Source organism: Hylaeus volcanicus, chromosome 4, assembly GCF_026283585.1.
Source record: "Hylaeus volcanicus isolate JK05 chromosome 4, UHH_iyHylVolc1.0_haploid, whole genome shotgun sequence".
Taxonomy (NCBI): domain Eukaryota; kingdom Metazoa; phylum Arthropoda; class Insecta; order Hymenoptera; family Colletidae; genus Hylaeus; species Hylaeus volcanicus.
The window spans coordinates 29,227,109-29,249,612 of record NC_071979.1 but is presented as its reverse complement, the minus strand read 5'-3'; the positions used below and the strand labels follow the sequence as shown (position 1 = coordinate 29,249,612).

The following is a 22,504-nucleotide window of genomic DNA, read 5'->3' as shown; positions in this document are numbered from 1 at the left end:
GAAATCTTCGCGAGATAAAATAAAATTGACACAAAAGAGCCCCTGAAGTAAATTGTTTCGTTTTTTTATCACTCGAAGGAAACATGGTTCCTGTCGCCATATAAAACGTCCCTAATTTCTGTCACAGATCTGAATCATCATCCCGACGTCGTGGTGGTGCCGGTCGGTGAGAAGCTCACCTTGCGATGCTCGTCAAACTCCAACGGAGATACGACCTGGTACAAGGACGACGAAATATTCCGGCCGTCAACGCCCAGAATACGGCTGATGAAGCAGTCCCTGAGGTTCAAGTATGTCGCACCCGAAGACGCGAGCCTGTACGGTTGTCGCGTCGAATCGAACACGACCATAGAATGGAGGAACGTGACGATACGAATCGACTCGTTGCAAAACGACGGCTACCAGCACGAGGTCGACAAACTGGGAAGTACCCTTGGTGCTCATCGAGCCGAGGAAGAAACGAACGAACTGGAAATCGAAGCCAGAAGTCAGTATCCCTATGATTCAACGCTAACGCTACTGCAACTAATCAAATACCTATTTTCAAATTTTTTTATGCTCTTCTTATAAGAAATGTATGGATTGTACACACTTGTTTCATGCACTATTCAATTTAATTCCACGTGAAATATGGAAACGATGGAAAAAAGTGTCACGGTAGAAATAATTAATTCGAGAGGGTTCGGGAGAGTGGCGCTAGTGTCGCGCCCTGTATAACTTCCAAGTCGCTTCTCCTAAATTTTCTTCCTAATTCCATAATAAAAATTGTATCTGTGTCCAAATAAAATTACCAACGTCCAAATCCGTTTTCCAGATTTGCCAGAGACCCGATCGCTGCACTTGGAGAGCGACGCCGCGGACAACGACGCCGACAACGAAAAGAGCGACAACGAAACAGCTGGCGAGCACAACAACACGGCCCCGGACGGAGCTCCCTCGTTCAACAAGAGCATCGAGATGCCAAACGTGGTCGTGAAACCGGCAGGGAACATGCTGCGCCTGAGGTGTCCCAGTCTTGGCAATCCAAGGCCGAACATCACCTGGCTGAAGAACAACGAGGAGCCGAAAAGAATGCTCGGGACGTACCTCGTCAGCAAGTGGACCTTCAGAGTGGAGGATCTCGTGCCCGAAGACAGCGGGAATTACACCTGCGTGGTGTGCAATTACTTGGGTTGCATCAATCGCACCACCAAGGTCGAGATCGTCGGTGAGTGTCTCACCATGTCTAAACTATAACCTGCCACAACGAATTCCATCGTTTCCGAACGGTTAACCGTAGTGGTACCTTGAACGAGACCTTGCGAGACCTTGAAGAAAATTGTCGAGATTTTATCTACACAGACGAAGGTATCGGGTTGTAACACGTGAGCCAAGTGATGCAGCTAGTAGATGGCGATGTTCTTGAGTAGCCAACTGCTTCTGTTCGACCCTTTGCGATTCTATGTCGAGAGAGATTCGACAAAATTAGAAAGATTACAGTTTCTTTTTTTTTCATACTTTTTCTGTTGTCGATTCGAACTCTACTTTGCGTTATTTATTCTTCAATACTTGAAAATTCAGAGTGCAGAGGTCTATGTCGACCCTTCTTTTCACTCTGAAAAGTGACCACGTATCCACGAACATAGAACATTCCCCGGTTGATGTTTCACGTGTTACAACCCGACATCTCGCGACACCCCTATGGATCTTCGGCAGAGGTGCATTAAAACCACGTGACTTGGTGAATCTGTAGAGCGTTTCCCACACAAGCCGTACATCAAGGACGAGTTCCCGAAGAACGTGACCGCGCTGCTGAACAGCTCCGTGAACTTTACGTGTTCGATCGTGTCCGATCTCGAGCCGTACATGCAGTGGTTTAGGGTCCCCGAGTATCCAGGCGACAAGGAGAAGTCTCCAAAGGGGATCTTGGTCCAGGTACAGCGGCTCGTTACTGTTCGGTGGTGGAGGTTCCCGTTTCTTTCGACGAACGTTTGTCGCCGAGAGCGTTCTTAGCCGTGAACAACTTAGATTCTGGCACTCTGGTGACTTCTGGTGACTTGTGGCGTGCTTTTATCGATTTAACAGTGACTAACGATGGTGGAGGAGCTCCGGAGGGCACTTCTATTCTTACAAATTTTCAGGTGTGCTGCTTCGCGGGACCTCCTCGATCTTTATGGTGTTCTTAACTTATCTGTTTTTAATGATCCTCCAAGGTGCAGGTCTCCTCGTGATTCTTTCCGACGTGTTCAACGGGATCCCTTGGAATCACGTTCGAACGTGTAGTTCTACTTTTAACTCGTTGACTGCCGGAATAAAATTCCTACGAGGCTAAATATCTTTTTTATACGATCAGAAACGGGTCTTTAGAATTTAGCAATTCTATCCAGATTAACTTTTCTGAACACCTCACCTTCAGAATTCGTTTATTTAATTCCTCGGCGAGGATCCCTCGTGTGTGGCAGTCAACGCGTTGATAAGATCTCCGAGGTGGTGGCCCGAGGTGTATCCGAGAGATCTTATCTAACTCCTTCAGCTCTAACTCCTAGAGCCTTCTGCAAGGTGAACGAATATGGTTCCAAGCGACGTTCTCGCACTTTCTTCTCTGATCTAATTCTGGAGCTTGGTAAAGAAACGGTGGTTGGGTCTATTTTTTCCTGTAGAGAGCGTGAAACACCGACCGATACTGACCAGAGCGCCGAGAAACGCCACCGTCCTGATCGGAACCAACGCAACGATGACCTGCGAGGTGCTCTCGGACGCGCATCGTCACCTCGAATGGTATCACGGTTATCACACTTCTTTCGACACTGTCAACAAAACCAATCACAGTTTCCGGGTGGAGGTCAAGGTGGGCACGTAGAAACAGTTCAAACTGCACGATAACTAGAGCTTTCGCTTTTTCACGCTTCTCCCGTCGACGACTCGAACTCCGTTTTGCGTTCTTCGTTTATCGATACGGCGGACTTCGAGGACTTACTCGTTCCCAGCTTGAGGTAGTCGCATGATCAATGGACTGCGGATTTTTATGCATTTATGGGAAAATAAAAAGATATCGAAAGTAAAGTGTTTGCAGAGTGAAATAAATCTAAGTTGAATTTTTGTTGGTACGCTTGCAAAGATCCGCAGTCTGGTGATTAATTAAAGTCACATAAACGCAGTCCCACTCGGTGAAGTCCCTGTCGATACAAGTCCAGCCTGAGCATAATCGATTGGTCTTGTAAACAACCTTGGCAACCAATAGATTTTGCTCAAACTTACTCTGTCTACATGTCTGTATATAACTCCTTCCTCTGCACAGACGTGCCAACTCTGCGTTCCTCTACGTTGCATTAGCTTTCTTTCATCGGTGGCCCCGGCATTTAAATTTATTTGACACGTTCGACCGTCGACGTTTCGCAGGATGGCAGGGACGTGCCCAATCCAGAGGTGCTGGAATTATACAACGTGACCGAGAAGGACGAGGGATGGTACACCTGCATCGCCCAGAACACCCTGGGTGAAACGTTCAGCAGCGCCTATCTTCGAGTGGTAGAATGTGAGTACTGGAAGAGCTAAAAAAAATTAATTCCGAAAGTAAAGCATCGGAAATGAATTTTAATGAAACTCTTGGACTTTGATGAAGTCGCAAAAATAAATACCGAGAGAGTGCAAGCCTCGAGGTTCCCTTGATGACCGCATCGGGAAAGTGGCGCTAGTGTCGCGTCCCGTATAACTTCCAAGTTGCTCCTACGAGAATTTTCTCCTAAATACCATTTCAATGTACATGTTTTATTTCGAACAGCTCTGGAGGATCCCAGGGTGCCGATTCCAGCGAAGCCACAGATCCTGGTGAACGTTTTGGCCGCGGTGCTGTTCATCTTCTTCGCCGTGGGCGTGGTGGTGGTCATCTACATCTTCCATCGGCTGAAGCGGGAGAAGATGAAGAAGCTGCTGGCGATCGAGACCGCGAGGGCCGCGGTAGTGACGCAATGGACGAAGAAGGTGATCGTCGAGAAGCAGAACCTGGTGAACGCGCAGAACGTGCAGGAACCGTTGCTGATGCCCGTGGTGAAGATCGAGAAGCAAAAGTCGACCGTGGCGGCGGAGGACAGCAACGGTGGGAGCATATCCGAGTACGAGCTTCCCGTGGACAGCGCCTGGGAGCTGCCCAGGGAGCATTTGTCTCTCGGGAATACCCTGGGCGAAGGGGCGTTCGGCAAAGTCATCAGGGCGCAGACCAACACTGGGAAACCTGGAATTCCCAGCGTGGTGGCGGTGAAGATGTTGAAAGGTATGTTTCCAGGTCCTTTGACACGTTGACTGGCACACTGATTCGCTTAGAAATGTCTAAATGACCTCGGCTCAACTATAAACTTGTTGCAGAGGGTCACACGGACGCGGAGATGATGGACTTGGTGTCCGAAATGGAGATGATGAAGATGATTGGCAAGCACGTGAACATTATCAACCTCTTGGGCGCCTGTACTCAAGGTGGACCTCTTTATGTTGTTGTGGAGTTTGCTCCGCATGGAAATCTGAGGGATTTCCTTCGAGACCACAGACCATCATCCGGATACGAGCCAACGATTGGCCAGGAGCCCAAGGAGAAAAAGACCCTGACGCAGAAGGATCTGGTGTCGTTCGCGTACCAAGTGGCCAGGGGGATGGAGTACTTGGCGAGCAGAAGATGCATCCACAGGGATCTGGCCGCCAGGAACGTGCTCGTCAGCGACGAATACGTCCTGAAAATCGCTGACTTCGGTCTTGCCAGGGACATTCACTGCCACGACTACTACAGGAAAACCACAGACGGACGACTGCCTGTTAAGTGGATGGCGCCTGAGGCTCTGTTCCATCGGGTGTACACCACTCAGTCCGACGTGTGAGTGTTTCTTGTTCGATAATATGATTGGTTTTTTCTTGAGAGAAATTTTCGAATGGGATCAACTTCCATTGTTGCGATAGCACGATGGTGCTCTCTTGTTACGAGGTTCCATGTTATTTAGAAATCTCTCCTGCTGAAAGCAGGCTGAAACCTAGCTGAAACCTAGCTGAAACCTAGCTTCTACAGCTAGGTTCTCTAATGCGAGCCTGTTAGACCTTCATAATGAAATCATCATCAGTCTTATTAGCACCATTGTAGAGTGAAACTCTTGGATTATTCAGAAACGTCCCTCAAGTTTGAAGTTTCTCCTGCTGAAATCTTCTACAGCTAGGTTCTCTAATGTGAGCCTGTTAGACCTTCATAATGAAATCGTCATCAGTCTTATTAGCACCATTGTAGAGTGAAACTCTTGGATTATTCAGAAACGTCCCTCAAGTTTGAAGTTCCTCCTGCTGAAATCTTCTACAGCTAGGTTCTCTAATGTGAGCCTGTTAGACCTTCATAATGAAATCGTCATCAGTCTTATTAGCACCATCTTAGAACGAAACTCCTACATTATTCAGAAACGTCCCTCAAGTTTGAAGTAACTCTATTTTTGGTAACGTTTCAGATGGTCGTACGGAATTCTGTTGTGGGAGATCATGACACTGGGTGGCACGCCCTATCCATCCGTACCATCCGTGGAGAAGTTGTTCCAGTTGCTGAGAACTGGTCATCGAATGGAAAAGCCACCGTGTTGCTCCATCGAAATGTAAGTGCACTTTCAGAATCACGGGGTTCCTGTATCGTTGATTAACTGCCGTATGATAATCCAAACGATTCAATCGTTACAGATACATGCTGATGAGGGACTGCTGGAGCTATCAGCCTAACGAGAGGCCGATGTTCGGGGAGCTGGTCGAAGATCTTGATAGGATACTAACGATCACTGCGAACGAGGTGAGATCTCTCTTCTATTCTCGCAATAGCACATCATAGGTCACGGTGTTACGATCGTCATTTTTAGTTTAGAAATTTACCAACATAAAATAGCTGAAAATATCATAAATGAACAGATCGGTTCAAAAAGAGTTTGTAATGTTTTACCATAAAAAGTAAGTGATATATTGTTTAAGGTTCAAAATGAACTTGTAAAACGGGTCATTTTTAAATCAGAAATCCACCGAAATAAAATTTTCATTGAACGATGAAATTTTCACGAGTATCTTTCACCAATTTCAGGAATACCTGGACCTCGGTCTTCCTCAGCTGGACACACCGCCGTCCAGCCAGGAGTCTAGCGACGCGTCTGACGACGAGGGCGAGGAGAAGTTCCCTTACTTGCTGTGAACCGAAACCCCGAGGAAAATTGGTCTTCGCCGATGAACGTGTACGATTCATATCAGAACACGAACGCCCAGGAGGAACGACGAACGAAAACGAAGAAGAGGCGATCGAGGAACGAAGAAATGGAACGCTGGTGTACGGAGGTGGATCGACTGACCCAGCGAGCACGCCAAATAATATAAATCAGTATTGACCTGTTAGCGCGTATTCTCTAGAGTTAAGGTACAAAGGCGATGAAAATAACTGTCGATTGGAAAGCGACTCCGGAGGAGTTCGAGAAGACCGATTTCGTCAACGAGAAGACGCTGTATTTATTTCCCTGTGTCGTTGATACACTGGGGAGCCGAGGTTCAGAACGATGCGATCGTCGTCGACTGTAAGGACCAGGCTTGTTTAACGCGTTGGCCAACGGAGCATTTTTCCAGGAGTTCGTTAAGTGGTACTGAACCATGCTTTCGAGAACGAGGCGAGCTTTAACCCTTTGCACTCCGAACTTTCTGATTTCGGTACATTTTTACCGAGCCTCTTATATTGGCCCAATTGGACAGGCCTGGTTCAGACGATCCCTCAGTATTGGAACGTTATTGTTCCCGGATATTTTTGTACGTTTCTCAGGTTTCGTGGCTTGTTCGATCAGCAACGAACGCCTCGACGAGGTGTGGAAGTGTCCTTTTTAATGTCGTCCAATTTTTGTACATGTTATCACCGTGCCATTGATAAGTGCCTTGGGGAGAAGTGAACGGGGAGCTCCGTGTCAGGGCTTTGTTGTAAAAAGGGGGAGGGGGGGAGGGTGTGTGTGTGTGTGTGTGTGTGTGTGTGTGGAGGAAACGGGACGAATTTATCTCGATACAAACGTGTTTATAACTAGTCAATTGATGAAACCTTGTACGTTTCACTGTAACATAGTTAAACGATAAATATGTATAAACTGTTGGTAGTAAATGCCTATCAAACGATAAAAATAATGCATACTTTTAGTCCTGGAGCATTTATTCGAAGGATTAGTTTGAAGAAATCCTCGAGGGCGAGAAATATTTATTATTTTTATAGGCGAGTGTATATGTTGGCGTTTCTCATGTGAACGCACTCGAGTGGACAACGACCGCGAGTTTCGCATCCGCGTATTTTCTAAGCTTATTTCCGTCTCTGTAAGAAGAGGATATCGTTAGATTGTAAGAGAGATCGCGAGCCACGGTTTCGTCTGATTCTTATTTTTGAATATTAAAATACGAATTCCGATCTATAAATACAACTAAATCTAAATTTACAATACTACTCCAGTGGGATTTCTGCGTAAAATTGAAAGTAATTGATAGATTGGCGAGACGTGTTATGTATATATAGGGTAAAGATTGAATAAAAATAAAGAAACTCGGGCAGGTAACGACGTTTTGATGCTCCAACGACACGCGCGCTCGTTGGCGATGAAGAACATATTCATGTACAGTATGGACCGCGAAAATTCTGTCCCGTGTGGGCGGAGCCTGTCTGGGCGGAGTCAGGAGGCGTTCCCATCGCAGTTGCTCCTCCCACAAGAACAAAACTTTCGTGTTTCCAAATATAAAATTCGAATAACGCGTAATTTCGTACCGACACAACGAGAGCATTTTTCACGCGAACAAAATCCGATCACATATCGTCCACGTTGATGTACAAGCAACGGATGTATAAATGGTGCATGCGAGAGAGGTGCTTAGCGGTAGATAATTTATTTTCTGTATATTGTTACTTAGGCCGTACCTCTAGGATCCCATTTCTTTTGTATACTTTCAGATCCAGCGACTCTAAGCGATTATGTAAAATATGTGCGATACGACGATCGAGGAAGAGTATATAAAGCAAAAAAAAAAATATATATATATCTCGTCGACCGGAGATTTTTGTATATAGCGCCCCCCGACTTGTTTATTTAAAAGTTTCATTTTCTTTTCTTTTTTGTTACCCAGCACCTAAAGGTAGCCAGTAAACCAGCATTTACCAAGGTAGAATGTATGTATAGTTTCTGCGTAAATATTGGATTATTATTGTAACGTGAGTTTCGTCTCGAATAAATCATTCGAACCCACATCACTTGATGCACGTTGTTTTTTACTCTAATTTTCAGTAGCTTTGTATTTAAAAAAGCTTAATTTTTTTAAATTAATCGACCTACATCTAGAACTTTATCGTTCAATTTTTTTTATACTCTAAATTCTATAGACACTCGACGATCCGCTTAAATATTTCATTAACAAATGATCGATAGTTCGAATAATCGGATAACATTAACACGCATCGAGTCCTTCGATAATCCAATTACCAAAATCACCCCGAGTACCCGTAAATCGAAATCGATTGGATCCCGGCGTATAAAAACGGGATACATGGGACATTTAATGAATATAAATGATTAAACAAGCCTACTTAATAGCATGATTGATCGAAAGAGGATGTCAAAACCCCCACCATTAGTCACGAAACCGCGTGTCCACAGAAAAGTTGACTAAACAGCGAACCGATGGCGCTGAGATCAGTTCGTTTTGTTGTCATCAGCCACATTTACACTAAGTTGTTTTTACCAAGTTTTTAGTGGAACGTTTTAATTTTCTATTCTTCCACTTAGCTTCGATTCAACGACAGAAGATGCGAAGGATGGTGCGTACCGTTTACACGAAATTACCTGGCGAATAGCACCAGTGACAGTTGCCGTTGTGTGCTACACTCGACGCTCAGGTTAGAATTCGATAACCCACTTTTTCTGAAAGGCCAAATCTCTTTCTTTTCCCCAATTATCTCGTTTCGTTCCTCGCCAATTAAAAAACACGTCGAACTACGCGACAGCGCGATGAATTTTTATCGAATTCGAATACAACAGGGTCCTGACCCTTATCTCCAATACATTATCTGTACTCTTGTCACTAATTATCTGACAATTTTTGCGAGTAAAAACACTGAATTTAAATGGTGAATTTTCGTTTCGTGCCCCGAGTTACAATATGCAATAATTTTGGAGTAATTTAGAGACTCTGTAACGTTGTTGTATCTATGTGTGTTGTCATAGGTAACAACATATATTAAATGGTGATTACCAGTGCCATGGAGAGAAGAATCAAATTGAAAACACTGAATAGTCACATAACGTGCAAGATATGCAGAGGCTATTTGATAGATGCCACCACTGTTACCGAATGCTTACACACATTTTGCAAAAGCTGCCTAGTGAAACATTTGGAGGAGAAACATACCTGTCCGACATGCCAAATAGTGATACATCAGTCGCACCCCCTTCAGTACATAAGCTTCGACAGAACTATGCAAGATATCGTATACAAATTAGTTCCTGATCTACAAGAGAGTTAGTAAATTCGTTGATACCTCAGACAATGGAGAGTACGAATGATGAATCCATCATATTTTGTTTCAGATGAAATTAAAAGGGAAAGGGAATTTTACAGAGCACGAGGTTTACCTTGTCCAAAGGATGTTCTACCAAATGCCGGGGAAGTCGAAGAAGAAAAATCAGGAGCAGATACGCATGCAGAATCTGACTACCATCGTGCAGACGAACAGGTATAAATAATTGAGAACCTTTATCACCTTGAGGTGTTAAATCTGATTTCACAAAACTAATTGGTAAACGTTTCTTTTTTAGGTTAACGTCTGTTTGGAGTGTGTAAATACAAATTTAAAGACTTTGAAAAGAAGATTCATTAGGTGCTCTGCCCAAGCGACTATTACGCATTTGAAAAAGTTTATTGCCAAGAAAGTCCTAAACGGGATGGAAAAATATCGAGATGTAAGTAAGCCCTATATTTCCGTCGTATTCGAATTTGTCGTGTTCCAACTGTTGTACTTAATCGATACGTTAATTACAGATTGATATTTTGTGCAATGACGAACTCTTAGGTAAGGACCATACGTTAAAATTTGTTTATGTAACAAGATGGAGGTTCCGGGACCCACCTTTGAGGCTACAATATAGACCACGAATAGACATTTAAGACTAATATTTCTATGTTCGATACGCGATGAAAAATCACAAAGAAATCTGTACCTACTTTATATGTTTCCTAGTTCTATTCGTGTATTGCCCGTTGTAGTACTTATTCCTGTGTTCGCAGCAAGAATTTGAAATTGTATTTCGAATCGGAGAATCTTCTCGCGAAAAGAAAAAAAGGAGGGGGAAATGGCTTTAGACTTACATCTTTCTACCGAATCATCTTAACCGGAATACCAATAGTCATTAGCACAACGTACGTGTAAAAATAGGGATTCCATCATTTATACGCTCGATTAACTTTTTATTCCGTTCGTAGTTAGGGTTTCGAATCGTTTTGCATACCGTTTCACGTGGGTTACATTAACTCGACACTTCGAATTCGGTGCGTTACTTTTAACGATTATAGATTTGTGTAATGTGTAGCGTATAAGTAGACCAAGAACGCGACGCGACACGAGAAAAGGACATTTCCATCTCGCTAAGTGTCGCGGAGCGTGTTTAATAAACATTTTAGTTGCAACGTTGCATCTCATCACAGCGACGTGGCATAACATTGCGTGTTCTGTAACATCTAGTTTGAGTAAATATTTCAAGCATTCTTTGTTCCGAAACACGAGAATGCCGGCTAGTGTCTTTCATGGATGAAGGTTTATTACTTTTACGGTAATCGAAAACGGAACAAAGTCGCCCTTCTCTTCGTAATCCTAAGACGTGAATTGTTTTGATACGTACCCTGATTGTATATAGAATATTTTTGACAGAATTCTGATAACATTGCGCATAGACGCGGCTTTGTATTAGACGAATGAGGAAAAAAAGAAAGAAAGAAAGAAAGAGAATACCGGGCCTAGGCGCGTGGATCTAGGCCTCTTTAACTTTGTATGTTTACGCACTGTACACATTCTAATTCGGCCCCGAATTTCACTCAATACCGGGCTACAAAAGAATTTTATCAGATGTGACATATTTTCTCGATGGATTTGATAAGAACAACGACGTGTTGAGCGGAACGCGGGGCATTTATCGCTTTGTAGTAAATGAACTTGTTTCATCGGACAGTGTAAAGCGAAAAAAAAAATCAACCGTGTGATTGTATATAAATATTCTAGGGAAATGAAATGAAATCGACTTTACAAAGTAGCAGCATTTCATGAATGCTAGGGCTTGTACGTTGTACACTATGTGTGTATCTCCATAAATTATTAAATAAATATGTTTTGTACAGTATTAATCTGATGTCATTGTTCGAGGAACTAATTAAGATTTTAAAAGCGCCGCGCTTGCGAAACTCGAAGTCCATGTATCGCAAATAATCGAAGCTGACATTTCGTGAATGTTACATACTTCAGATTGATCGTATTTATTTAAATATTATAAAAATTTGTTTAAACGACAAGCGTTCCGAGGCGACTAAAGATAAACATCAACCACCACCAAAAATTCGTAAAACGTTGATTGATTATCTAACTTCACGTAGTTGCCAAATTGATGCCAAGTCGGGACGCCACCAGAATATTAATTTCGATCGAGTGAAAAATTTCACGCTACGGTTTGAAAATATCGCGCATGCGCAGTCGCCGACTGGTTAAAACGGTCGGCGCATGCGCTGTCGTCGAGCAAGTTGAACGAACCGCATGCGCAGTGCATTCCGAAATAGTTTGTGGTCAATGCGCGATAAGTAGAGACCGTTGCTGCTGTCCAGCAGCACGGCAGGTGCAATATAGTTTAATTTTTCAATGAATTTGATTTCAAGAGTCAGTGTTTTCTCGTATGTGTGTCTTACGTGCAGTTTCTCAAATAAATGAGCTTGCAGGATAGCCTGTTTTCCGAAGAGGTGGAGTACGACGTGACTCTGTTTTCAAGGGACAAAAAACGGAAAAGGTAAGAGCCAAATGATCACGTTTCCTGATGCAACGACGCGCCTTTAAAGGTTAGATCGGTAGCTTTTGCAACGTGTTTTCGAACATTACTCGCAACTTTCGATTTCTAGCGATGTTTACAACGGTAAAAAACCTGGCGAAGCTTTCCCACGGGAGTCATTGAACTCGTAATTGGAAAAATGCGACTCTTATGTATTTGACGTGTGTCATTGGAAAAATAAGATAACGTGCGTCGTAAATAGCGTTAATTGGATAAGTTACGAGCTTTTATAACGGTTTCTACGAACACTACACGGTGTACGTCGGTTGAATTGAATTTATCCAGATTCGAAGACTATTAAAAGTTGCTTTTAGGATTCAAAGATGGGTGAAGTTCTAGTCTAGACGAAAATTTCAATAACCTTCCGAATTGAATATAAACTAAAGAAGTCGTTCGTTGTTCGCTTAGGGCTTCGAACAATAGTTAAGACGATACCGTACAAACGCCAAGGAACGTGTAACAACTTATCGACTTCTTTCGCGACCTCTGAGTTACACCGTTATAAATATCTCGGTCTGAAGGTAAATGACTAATACGTATCATCGTTTTCCAGCCCACGATCGTTGACTCGCGCTTATTTACGAAGACAATCCCGTTACGTTGCTATATAATAGATTCTACGTTTCTTTCTTTTTTTTTTTTTTATGTGACCCGCGTGCTTCGAATGCGGGCGCTTTTTTTTCCGCTTTGAACTTTTCTATTATTAGCAGCTGCATAACGTTTTGAGAAACATAAAAGAACCGCGAGTCCATTGGCAACCTGCCTGAGAAAAATGAAGAAACATTTTATGGTTGTCTAATATTACCTGAAAATTATTGGATGAATTTTCATGTCGCGCGTATCGCGGTTGAATAGCCCCTTACACGTAAGTTTAAAATTAAATTACAAATTAAATTGAAGATTAAAGAAATTTTACACGGAATGCAAAGTTTAACGAAGGTAAAGGCTTGATTGAATTCCATTGGAAATATCGTGTACTTGGAGTTTTTTATTATCTTCGTAGGATTGTGTGCACAGTTGGTCAGATTTTCATTCGGTCAGCCAATCAGAGTAACGAATAACGCTGTATCTAGATAAACTTTGATTCATGACTCACGAATAAACTTTTATTTTACAGATAACATATATAGAACGTAAATAACGTAAACAAGCTTGCACGCGATACTGCACAATTATCGGAGAACCCCGAATCCTTTGAATTTCGTCAGCCTCCGGGACTGTCCAGTACCAACGTAAAAATATAAAGTTAACAGTTAACTAGAGTTCTCTAGTCGTTTCTTTTTATTACGACCAATTCAGGTTGTAGGTAGCACTCGGTTATTATTATTAACTTCCCGATTTATAGGGAAGTTATTGTGTTTGGCCCTAAAATGAAAAATCGTTTTTTTAGCAGATCTCCATGTTTCAAGGTCATTGGAGTACTTTTACCCTATTTTTAACAAATTGTTCGTGTGCGTGAGCGCGCGCGGGCGCGTATGTATGTACGTGTGTAAACAAATTTTTCGTTAACGTTTTCTAAAAAAAAACTAATAGCGAGATCAAAATGATCGATGAATGCAATCGATGTGTATCAATCTACCTTAGAGCTGACTAGATTTTGTTCGAATTCGGTCCAGTAATTTTTTAGTTTTTTTTTTTTTTAAGAAAACTTAATAACAACGCAATCTAGCGTTTTGCAGTGGTATAACGTCGATATCCATCGATTCTTGATATTTTATTCGATTACATAGCCTAAATGAACCTCTGGCCCGAATGATTTATTTTTCGAACGGATCCACCTCCAACCACGATTGCCAATCTACCGCGATGCTCGCTTAACGTATGTCGCTCACGTACACTCGTGATTACGTGAACCACGCAACGCTTACGAGATCGCAGTCTGTTTTTTTCATTGTAGTTCAAGGCTCGTCGATTCGGCCGTCGATGAACGTAATTAACAGATAAAGCTTACGATACACAACGATCCGAACCGTATTCGCGGGGATAGTCGTTTCGCATGGCTCGCAGAGTCGATTTCTTTTTCATCGTGGCTTTCTTTCGAGCCAAAGGGTTGGATGGAGGGGTGGAACCAATTTATCGCGCTACACGCTTCGTTCCACATGAACGGCTGGCATGTAATTTAACTATCGCGTAACGCGGAACATCGGTTAAGGTGAAAATCCAAGATCGCTCGGGTATCCTCGCGAAATCGTTTATCGACTGTAAAAAAAAAAAAAAAAAAAAAAGGACTGCCTCGAAACTGCGCTTCCTGTTCATCTCAATTAGCTCGACTTTTCAGCTGCTCTCGAGGATATTCCAGATGCTCGAGTTAAAGAAGAATCACGTAGATTAATGTGTTCTATGAAATTGTTCGCTCTTCTCTATTTTTTCTCTTTGAATACCAACCTCTTTACTACTGTGCGCAGGAAGGAACAAAAAAACCCCAGACTGGAACTCACGAAAATTCCTACGATGTTAAAATTGTTTCAACACTTTCGCTGCGGATGACGCACATGTGCGTCCAACTGAAGATATATGCTTGTTTGTATTAGTTTTCAATTTTGATTTTTTTTTTTTTTTTTTTTTTTTTTGTCGGCAATCATATTATACTTTTTTAGTCGGTTTAGTCGTATTTAGACATTCGTTACGATCTAAGCATTCACGTTGGTCTGTTCTTTTCTGTTTAGTGTTGCGGTTAGACTTTTGGAAAATTTTCTTTCTGTGTTTACCCTTATAGAATGGATAATAACCGACCGGGACCTTCGGGCATCAAACGCAGGTAGTTTCTTTATGAAATACTTTATGAAATAATTTACCACAGATGCATGTTTCTAAAAATAATATCGTATTAGAACATTTGTAAGAAATTTTTCATTAAAGAAAAATATAATTGCAGCTCCCAGCGAAGTAGCTCCCTGACTACTTATATTCGTCCGCAGCGAAAGCGTTAATGGTAATCGTGTGGCCCCGTAGTGAATTACGCGTGTATCGCTGTAATATCGAATCGAGGAATAGGACACGCGTATACAAATGTTACGTGAAAACGTTAAACGAGCCCGTTATCGTTGGTGGAATGCGATCGAAACGACGCGATGCAGGCGAATGCCTCGAAATTCGAGGAAACGAACGAAGGAGAAAGTATAAACGTCGCGTTATGTAAAAGTTAGGCCAGCCGGCGTTCGTCTGACACGGCACACCGCGGAGTGGCCCGGGGCAACGCGGTTACGTTCACCGTCCGACCGTCCTCAGTCCGGTCTCACTTTCAACGACGATCGTAACGCGTACTTTTCACTTTTGCAGGGTACTCGTCTTTCCACCTGTAAACAACTATCGGAGGTACATCATACACCAGCTGGTGCAGGATCGTTTCGACGATCTGCGCACGTTCTCCATTGGCCAGGGATCGGCCAGACGTACCGTCGTGTGCTACAAAAGTGACGTGATAAGGTATCGGACACGGTTCCACGCTTTATTACGGTGACGCGGGTCCAGGAACGAAATTGGATTTCAAACGAAACAGCCCAGCCGATACAACCTGTCTTCTGCTTTCCGTAGCGTCCAAACTTCTTTTATAACGAACTAATTTACCACGCGTAATTCCTAATCTTATTTCCGAATTTAAAAATATTCTTTGTCGGTTTTCCGACGAGGTCTCCGGATTCCATTTTCTCTTCTGTGAAGGTGTAACGCTAAGTGATAAAGCGAATTTTATGTAAGTGCTACGCATAACTTTTGTTTAATCTCTAATTTTCATTACGTAGAATAGTCCATAGTGTCTAAACTTTTGTAACAAACTAATTATTACCGCGCGTAATGCTCTTTGTTGGTTTTCCAATGAGGTCTCCGAATTCCATTTCCTCTTCTGTGAAGGTATGACACTGAATGATAAAGCGAACTTTATATAATCTCCGCGCATAATTTTTCTTTAATTTCTAATTTCCGTTACTTAGAATCTCCTTCGTATATATTCTATTCCAAATGCATCGTAAATCCTCTCTAAATTATATTTTACCGTCGATAATTTCATTAAATGAATTTCGTGAATACAACTTTAAATTTACCAGCAAAACGAATGTACGAACTGAATAAAATTTATGAGAGATTTTAAAACAGCCCTAGTAAGACAAATTCACTATTACGAAATGAATTTACGACGGTGGAATTCGTGCGACGTAGCAGCGGCGAACGAAAGTGAAACTGATCGGCTCAAGGTCGCCTAGCGTGTTATCCGGATGTGTCGAGAGGACTGTTCGATGCTTCGTGGATGCTTTCGTTTAAAGTTGAGAAACGATAGAATTTTTGCATCTTTGTGATTTAAGGGATCCCAAATTGAATGGTGTGCAGTGTAAACCGAACGCGAAAGTCATTGATACGCTGTTGGAGATGGGCGTTGAAGGAAGGCGGTCGCCCTCCGCTTCGCCAGAACGTGTACGAGTTCAAAGACAAGGTGACCAAAAGACCACGATTAAAAGTTTCTCTTTTCTACTAACAGAACATGGGCTTTAAATTATCTTCTTTAAATGTTTAGTAAAGTCGGTTCCTGCGGTCGAGATTTACAGGCCACCAGCTGCTAGAAGAGCCAGGAATGAACTCCACATGAGTACAGACCAAGCCCAAGTACAGTCGAGTACGGATTCGTCTTCTACTGCAAAGTAAGATATTCATTCCCTGTTCGATATATATTCAGAAATATTTCAACATACTTGCGTCATTTACCATCAAGGTCTACGCGCCAGAAGAGGCCTGATCGCGCAGTCTACGTTCCAAGGCATCGTAGAAGTTTGGATACCGAAGGAAGCCCTCAGCCTGTGGAGTCCTCTCGCACGAGTCGTACGGTTAAGGAGAGTTCGACTTCGTCCTCTGCTTCTCACGGGCAACCAAAGACGAATTTAAACCTCAAAGAACCAGACTCTGGTCTGCAGACGAGTGTGGATAGCGCGAAAAAGAAATCCAATACATGCATTGATAAATGTCAGGATAACTTGGACAGTCTTCACGAAGATACTCTTCATACAGATTCGAAGGATACGATTTCTGTGAACGTGCCTGTTGCGGAAACATGTAACGAAGAGAAATCTGAACAGTTGAACAGCATCAACGAGGATGTGCCAAACGAATCTGACTGTTACACTGGCTCCGGTATAGAGTACGAAAGAACCGATGCATTTCAATCGCAGACTGTTAAAGAGGAAGAAATGTCTAATGATTCTAGTGAAAATAAGAATAGTTTAGTTTCGGTCGAAACGTATGTACATAACGAAATTAATATTAACGAAGAAGTAGAAAGGTCTGATAATTATAAAGATAATGTTGTTATAATATCAACGTCAAATAATAACAAGATAAACGAGGAACTCTCGAATAACGATGAAATAACGAATAAAAAGAACACAGAAATGATACACAGTAATATGGTATCCGACGTATTAATTATATCGGATGTTGTAAAAAAGGAACCACAGTCCGTTGTTAAGGAAGTCGTTCCTGTTTCTGTAACACCGCCAGAGAAGAAAGTAAAAAAGATCGAAAGGCAAAAGAGCAAACCAGCACCTCCGCCTTCTCCTCCCGTTAAAAAAATAAATAGGGACGAATGCGACTGGGATAGTTTATTCGACGACAACGGCGACTGCTTAGATCCAACCCTTATAGAAGAGGCAAGTATTTAGGTATATATATATATATTTCTTTTTGAACAAAAGAAGTAAAATTTGTTTTACAACAACTTCGTGTTTAGTTATCTTCCGCAGTGGGTGACGTTGTAATAGAGCAACCGAAAAGCGATTACAAGTCGTACACCAAACACATCGAAGTATCCAGCGACGAGTTCGCTCATGTTGTCGAGATATACAACTTCCCATCGGAATTTAAAACCAGCGACTTAGCAACCGTTTTCAGTTCGTTCAAGAATGGCGGTTTCGAGCTAAAGTGGGTAGACGACACGCATTGTCTTGGAGTCTTCAGTAGCCCCCTTGTTGGTAATTAAAAACACATTGTGTTTTTCATTAAGTAATTAACGAGTGCTTAACGTTCGCGAATTCTCAGCTGCCGAGGTATTGGCGTCTGATCATCCGTTCGTGAAAACAAGGCCACTGAGCGAGGCCACAGCCTTGAGCAAAACGAAAGCAAGGAGAAGCGCGGAATTTTTGCAGCCTTACAGAAGTCGTCCGGAAACTTGCGCGGCATTGGCTAGACGATTGGTCACGGGTGCTTTGGGCGTGAAATTGGCCACCGCTAGACAAGAACGGGAACACGAGAAGAATGTACTGCGCGAAGCTAAAGGTAAAACATCATTTATCTGTATAGAAAAAAATGATGGGCGGGTCATAAGGGAAATATTCTTTTTTTCTTTTAGAGAAACGTCGATTAGCCAATAAACAACGAGATGACGTTTGGGAGGGCATAATTCCTGAAAAGTAGCATTATCTGTTGGTAATGTAGCGTCATTACATTGGGACTTACGTCATATGTAAATGTTTCGCGACGTTTACATGCATTTTGTGCCTTACTCATCTATTTTTCATCTTTGACAAAAACGCATTTTGTCGAACTGATTTGGCTATTGGTTTTGGGAACACGGGGGAATGACTTTGTCAATAGATGAGTGCGGCATGACGGTTATACCGTAACGGATATATATTTGCTTAGGACTGGTAAATGAGTTTCCAACGTTTCTTTGTTTTCTACATATATGCATATCACGATTTGTCCAGACCAGTTAAATGTGAGTGCCTGTTGCACTATTTTCTAATGGAAGGATATCGAGTATTTTAAGTGATATTGTAGATATAGGGCGATTTATAGCCCTGGCATTAGAAAACTACAAACAGAAGTAGACAAACGTCTTTATGATACGGTTATTCTTACCTCAATGGTTGCCTCTGTTATAAATTTATAAATACGATGACAAACAATGCTGTGTTGTGCAATGATAATACGAGACAATAAGATTAGAATGTTAGAAAATAATGATACTCTTTACATACGAGCACGCGTGCACATACATCGATTTAACTACAGTGATATATAATCAAAACGTGTCTTCACAGAGTTATGATTTCACAAGGGCGATGTGGTATTTTATTATTGTCTGTGCAACATAAAATATTGTAGTTGTGAATTGTACCGCGTATACATATATATATATCTCTGTTATATAAATGTTAAAATCTGACGCACAATCATGATGTCTACACGTATTACAGATTTACTAAAACAAACTCAGAATTAAAGATTGTATTTTTATATACAATTGTTACCAACAGAGGAATAAAGATATGTATCGCCAAATCCTAGTCAATGTACGCAAGAATTATGTTACCTATATTGTATGTTATATTGCCGAATTTTTGTCACAAATCGACAAGTGAATTTAACGAAAAGAATAAAAAAAAATATTTTATGTACCATACAGTCTGCATATATTTTCATCCCATTTAGCAACCAATTACATGTCGATCTAATTCTACAGATTAAAAATTCACATTAACTGTAGCTTCTTTAAAAATGGCAGTATAGTGTGCTGTACATAGAAAGTATTCGTATAATTGGACAAATTACTCGATTCGTTAAACAGATGTGTCGCGAGATCGCCGACTGTTGCAGAAGCGTAGAGTAAATGTGTTTTATATACAATAATTCGTTCGAATGTAATACAAATGTAAGTTGGCTGATTACCATTTCCCTCCCTTCTTTTTCTTTTTCTGTTGAACTTTTCGTTGCTTTTGGCGTGGTCCGGATGTTTCCACTGCTGGGCTGTGCCGTGGATTGGGCGTCCGTTTGACATTTGTGGGCATTTTAGTGATATCACTGCAACAATTAAAAAATTAAGTTGATCAAATAATTTTTATGATTTTAGAGGAAATAACTTTCACGCATGATTTTAATACGCACTAAAGATCGCTAGCCCCCGCAGCAGCGCCCTGAGTACCCTTCATTGCAGCATCCCGATTTCTTCTGTCACGTTTCTTCCTGAATCCACTGCGTTCGTGTCTAGGTAGCCACCGTTCAGGATCAGGCGGAACATTTGGATCGTAATTCTTGGGTAACTTTCCTTTGCGTTTACGTTTCTTACGTTTCTTTTGTGTTGCATCAATAGTAGGTTTGCTGAACAAATCAAAATATCGGTTACACCATTCCAAGAAATAAAACTTGAATAAACGAATTGCTTGTAAATATGAAAGATATTTACCCAGGAGATGGCTCTATCTTTTTCTTGATCACCTTGGTACCGATTACCCAATTACTGCTCTCCAAAGCGTCGATGTCAGTTGTTTCAGAGAGATCATGAAGAGGCGGCAAGCGTTTCGATAGAAGATACGCCTTTTCTGGGCTGAATTGCGCGTAGGTCACCACTAACTGTGCCAACGTTTTGGTGTCCGATGGTGAAGCGTCCAGCATTTCTTGTAGAATGTCTGCCATTACTCTAAAATCTTTTTCTCGTAGATAGAAGTCAGCGGCCTGCCGCCACAGTTCTCCCAAATTAGCGGTGGTTTCCTAAAAATGTGATCATTAAATAGTAAAGTAATAAAAAAAATAGAAGAATTCGTATATTCACCTTATTTTTCTTGTAATAGTTCATAGCATTTTTAAGAGCAGCAGATGCTTTCTCGCGGTTATTATCAGCCATGTGAAGAGTTACAAGTGCGCTAACTATACCAGGTAACGATCTATCTCTTTCGTTCAAGTTTTCAAGAATATCAATCGCCTCCTGTCTCTCATCCTGGCTTAACAGTAGTTGGACGCAAACCAGTTTCATCCGTAACTCTTTGTCGCCAACTGCGTACTGAGTTAACAATTTCGCTGCTTCTTTTGCTTTGCCTTCTTTAGCAAGTTGCATTGCTTTGATAAACATGGCATCCGCGGCTAGCACAGGATGATCCTTAGCGAGCTTGTTGCACAGTGCTTGGCATTGCTCCGCCTGTAAATTTGCAAAACATATACGATACAAACGATGATAATATAAATATACAATTATTGTTCGTTAAATTTATACCTGATCAGTATATAAAGCCAGTAAACACTGATTGTACGCGATGTTTCTCCTTTGCCTGGAAGTTAATTTGTGTTCCAAACTATCATGAGTTGCAGTTTTCATTCTCTTCTTACTATCGAACACATTTTGATCCCTATTGAGGCACATAAGATTATTGCTTGCAACCGCTACTAAGGCTATATCGTCTGGTTTTGCTTTCAAGGCAGAAGCGTATAAAGCTTGAGCTTCCTTCTCGCGACCTTGAAGCTGAAGACAGTAGCCAAGCTGAACTCTGATAATTCCTATTTCGTCTTCTATTTCCTCATCTGCTACTCCATCTTCCTCTAATCCCTCTTTGCACATTTTTTCTGCTGTTTTAAGCTTCCTCTCTGCTTCTGCTAAGATAGCTTTATCTCCCTTGCTACCTTGTGCAATTAAACGACATGCCGCATTATACGTTAATTCGTATGTATCTTCACGCAACATAGGAACTTCTACAGCCTGTTAAAACAATAAATGAAAGATAATCTTGGACTATAATCGGTGATTATAATTGTAAGAGAGATTCTTACAGAATCTTCAATTGCCAAGTTTACGGTTACTGCTCCAAGATTTGTTTCTCTTTCATCTTCGTATTCATCATGAGAATTCTTTATAATGTCTCTGTATACAGCGAAACAGTCTTCGTATTTCTCAAGTCGGTACAGTATTTGTGCTTTGAGTTCCTTAAGCTTCATTGAAGGATTTGGAACATTTTCTACTACCTTCAATGCTTCGGGCACTTGATTCAGTCTGTATAAACAGTAAGCTTTCTCAAAGTGTAAATTGCTACAAAAAGAGTAGAGTCTGTTAATTTAAAAATTTCATATGGGAAGTTTAAATGGAAATTTGTGCTTAGTGTCATGGTAAATAGTGATCGTACGTTGATAGCTTCGGGTTCTTGGTAATGAATTGAAGTGCATCATTGAACTTTGATAATTGTATGAAGCAAACTATTTTGCAATGGAAAGCAGCCTCCTCGTCTTGAGAGATGCCTAGAACTGAAATATTTTTCTGTTTTGAGCACAGGTAGTTATCAGAAAGTGAAACGCAGGTTATGTTGACAATAAATTCGGAAGAATCGATTAAGTTCGTGGACTCGCGTGAAAACTTACTCTTATTTGCGGTTTTTAAGGCCCTCTCGTATTCTCCATTTTGTCCTAATTTATTTAACTCTGCGTAAAGCGCAGGAAAATTGCTTTCCTTTGTGGCCATATTGCTCACCTTTCGAGCATGTTCAACGCAACGTGGAACTAACTTGATCCAACTTGATCTTGATCATCGAGCATAGCATTATATCGAATAAATAATTAAAATGACATTACAGCCTGTCCGTGTACATACGTATAATAAAACAAAGTTAAAGGAAAGTAAAAGATTGATTTCGTGTTATTTGTATTTGAAAGCTAAGTGGTATAACCACAAAGTCTGGTTATTCATTTCGAGG

At 41.5% G+C, this 22,504-nt stretch overlaps 4 protein-coding genes across 8 annotated transcripts in view; 3 read left to right on the top strand and 1 right to left on the bottom strand.

Moving 5' to 3' along the window:
• Window positions 1-8,241, top strand: part of LOC128874950 (fibroblast growth factor receptor homolog 1-like) — a 63,720-nt gene extending 55,479 nt beyond the window's left edge. For both annotated transcript variants that reach the window (XM_054120157.1, XM_054120158.1), the window contains exons 3-11: window positions 128-487; window positions 815-1,207; window positions 2,640-2,827; window positions 3,379-3,514; window positions 3,761-4,249; window positions 4,342-4,840; window positions 5,454-5,594; window positions 5,677-5,782; window positions 6,065-8,241. In XM_054120157.1, coding sequence (XP_053976132.1) covers window positions 128-487; window positions 815-1,207; window positions 2,640-2,827; window positions 3,379-3,514; window positions 3,761-4,249; window positions 4,342-4,840; window positions 5,454-5,594; window positions 5,677-5,782; window positions 6,065-6,172 — 2,420 coding nt within the window. In that variant the 3' untranslated portion in view covers window positions 6,173-8,241. The remainder of the gene's footprint in view (window positions 1-127; window positions 488-814; window positions 1,208-2,639; window positions 2,828-3,378; window positions 3,515-3,760; window positions 4,250-4,341; window positions 4,841-5,453; window positions 5,595-5,676; window positions 5,783-6,064) is intronic.
• A 422-nt stretch (window positions 8,242-8,663) lies between these two features.
• On the top strand, window positions 8,664-11,375 carry LOC128874658 (polycomb group RING finger protein 3). 2 transcript variants are annotated; one of them, XM_054119587.1, is made up of 5 exons: window positions 8,664-8,803; window positions 9,210-9,503; window positions 9,573-9,718; window positions 9,801-9,944; window positions 10,024-11,375. In XM_054119587.1, the coding sequence occupies exons 2-5, from the start codon at window positions 9,227-9,229 to the stop codon at window positions 10,147-10,149; spliced, it is 693 nt and encodes a 230-aa protein (XP_053975562.1). In that variant the 5' UTR covers window positions 8,664-8,803; window positions 9,210-9,226; the 3' UTR covers window positions 10,150-11,375. The 2 variants fall into 2 exon arrangements, with proteins under 2 accessions (XP_053975562.1, XP_053975561.1); XM_054119586.1 differs by having other exon boundaries at window positions 8,672-8,881.
• A 434-nt stretch (window positions 11,376-11,809) lies between these two features.
• Window positions 11,810-19,453, top strand: LOC128874920 (uncharacterized). Of its 3 annotated transcripts, none has more exons than XM_054120086.1 (8): window positions 11,810-12,029; window positions 15,348-15,494; window positions 16,367-16,494; window positions 16,576-16,699; window positions 16,771-17,701; window positions 17,782-18,022; window positions 18,090-18,326; window positions 18,400-19,453. In XM_054120086.1, exons 1-8 carry the CDS (start codon window positions 11,950-11,952, stop codon window positions 18,462-18,464), a joined length of 1,953 nt encoding a protein of 650 aa, XP_053976061.1. In that variant the 5' UTR covers window positions 11,810-11,949; the 3' UTR covers window positions 18,465-19,453. The 3 variants fall into 3 exon arrangements, with proteins under 3 accessions (XP_053976061.1, XP_053976062.1, XP_053976063.1); XM_054120087.1 differs by lacking the exon at window positions 11,810-12,029 and adding an exon at window positions 14,627-14,826; XM_054120088.1 differs by lacking the exon at window positions 11,810-12,029 and having other exon boundaries at window positions 15,354-15,759.
• Window positions 19,442-22,484, bottom strand: LOC128874919 (signal recognition particle subunit SRP72). The gene is made up of 8 exons (XM_054120085.1): window positions 22,173-22,484; window positions 21,941-22,058; window positions 21,591-21,846; window positions 21,040-21,519; window positions 20,602-20,964; window positions 20,236-20,540; window positions 19,938-20,150; window positions 19,442-19,853 (listed from the first exon to the last, which is right to left on the bottom strand). The coding sequence occupies exons 1-8, from the start codon at window positions 22,270-22,272 to the stop codon at window positions 19,718-19,720; spliced, it is 1,971 nt and encodes a 656-aa protein (XP_053976060.1). The 5' UTR covers window positions 22,273-22,484; the 3' UTR covers window positions 19,442-19,717.
• Between the last annotated feature and the right edge of the window lie 20 nt (window positions 22,485-22,504).

Excerpts from the sequence above, each read along its gene's own strand:
- LOC128874658 (XM_054119587.1), top strand. The coding sequence starts at position 9,227 with ATGGTGATTACCAGTGCCATGGAGAGAAGAATCAAATTGAAAACACTG. Across the intron at positions 9,719-9,800 it reads ACCATCGTGCAGACGAACAG|GTTAACGTCTGTTTGGAGTG; the intron begins GTATAAATAATT and ends TTTCTTTTTTAG. Across the intron at positions 9,945-10,023 it reads GGATGGAAAAATATCGAGAT|ATTGATATTTTGTGCAATGA; the intron begins GTAAGTAAGCCC and ends CGTTAATTACAG.
- LOC128874920 (XM_054120086.1), top strand. The coding sequence starts at position 11,950 with ATGAGCTTGCAGGATAGCCTGTTTTCCGAAGAGGTGGAGTACGACGTG. Across the intron at positions 16,700-16,770 it reads GATTCGTCTTCTACTGCAAA|GTCTACGCGCCAGAAGAGGC; the intron begins GTAAGATATTCA and ends TTTACCATCAAG. Across the intron at positions 18,327-18,399 it reads TGTACTGCGCGAAGCTAAAG|AGAAACGTCGATTAGCCAAT; the intron begins GTAAAACATCAT and ends TTTTTCTTTTAG.
- LOC128874919 (XM_054120085.1), bottom strand. The coding sequence starts at position 22,272 with ATGGCCACAAAGGAAAGCAATTTTCCTGCGCTTTACGCAGAGTTAAAT. Across the intron at positions 20,965-21,039 it reads TGGCTTTATATACTGATCAG|GCGGAGCAATGCCAAGCACT; the intron begins GTATAAATTTAA and ends GCAAATTTACAG. Across the intron at positions 20,541-20,601 it reads ACTATTACAAGAAAAATAAG|GAAACCACCGCTAATTTGGG; the intron begins GTGAATATACGA and ends TCACATTTTTAG.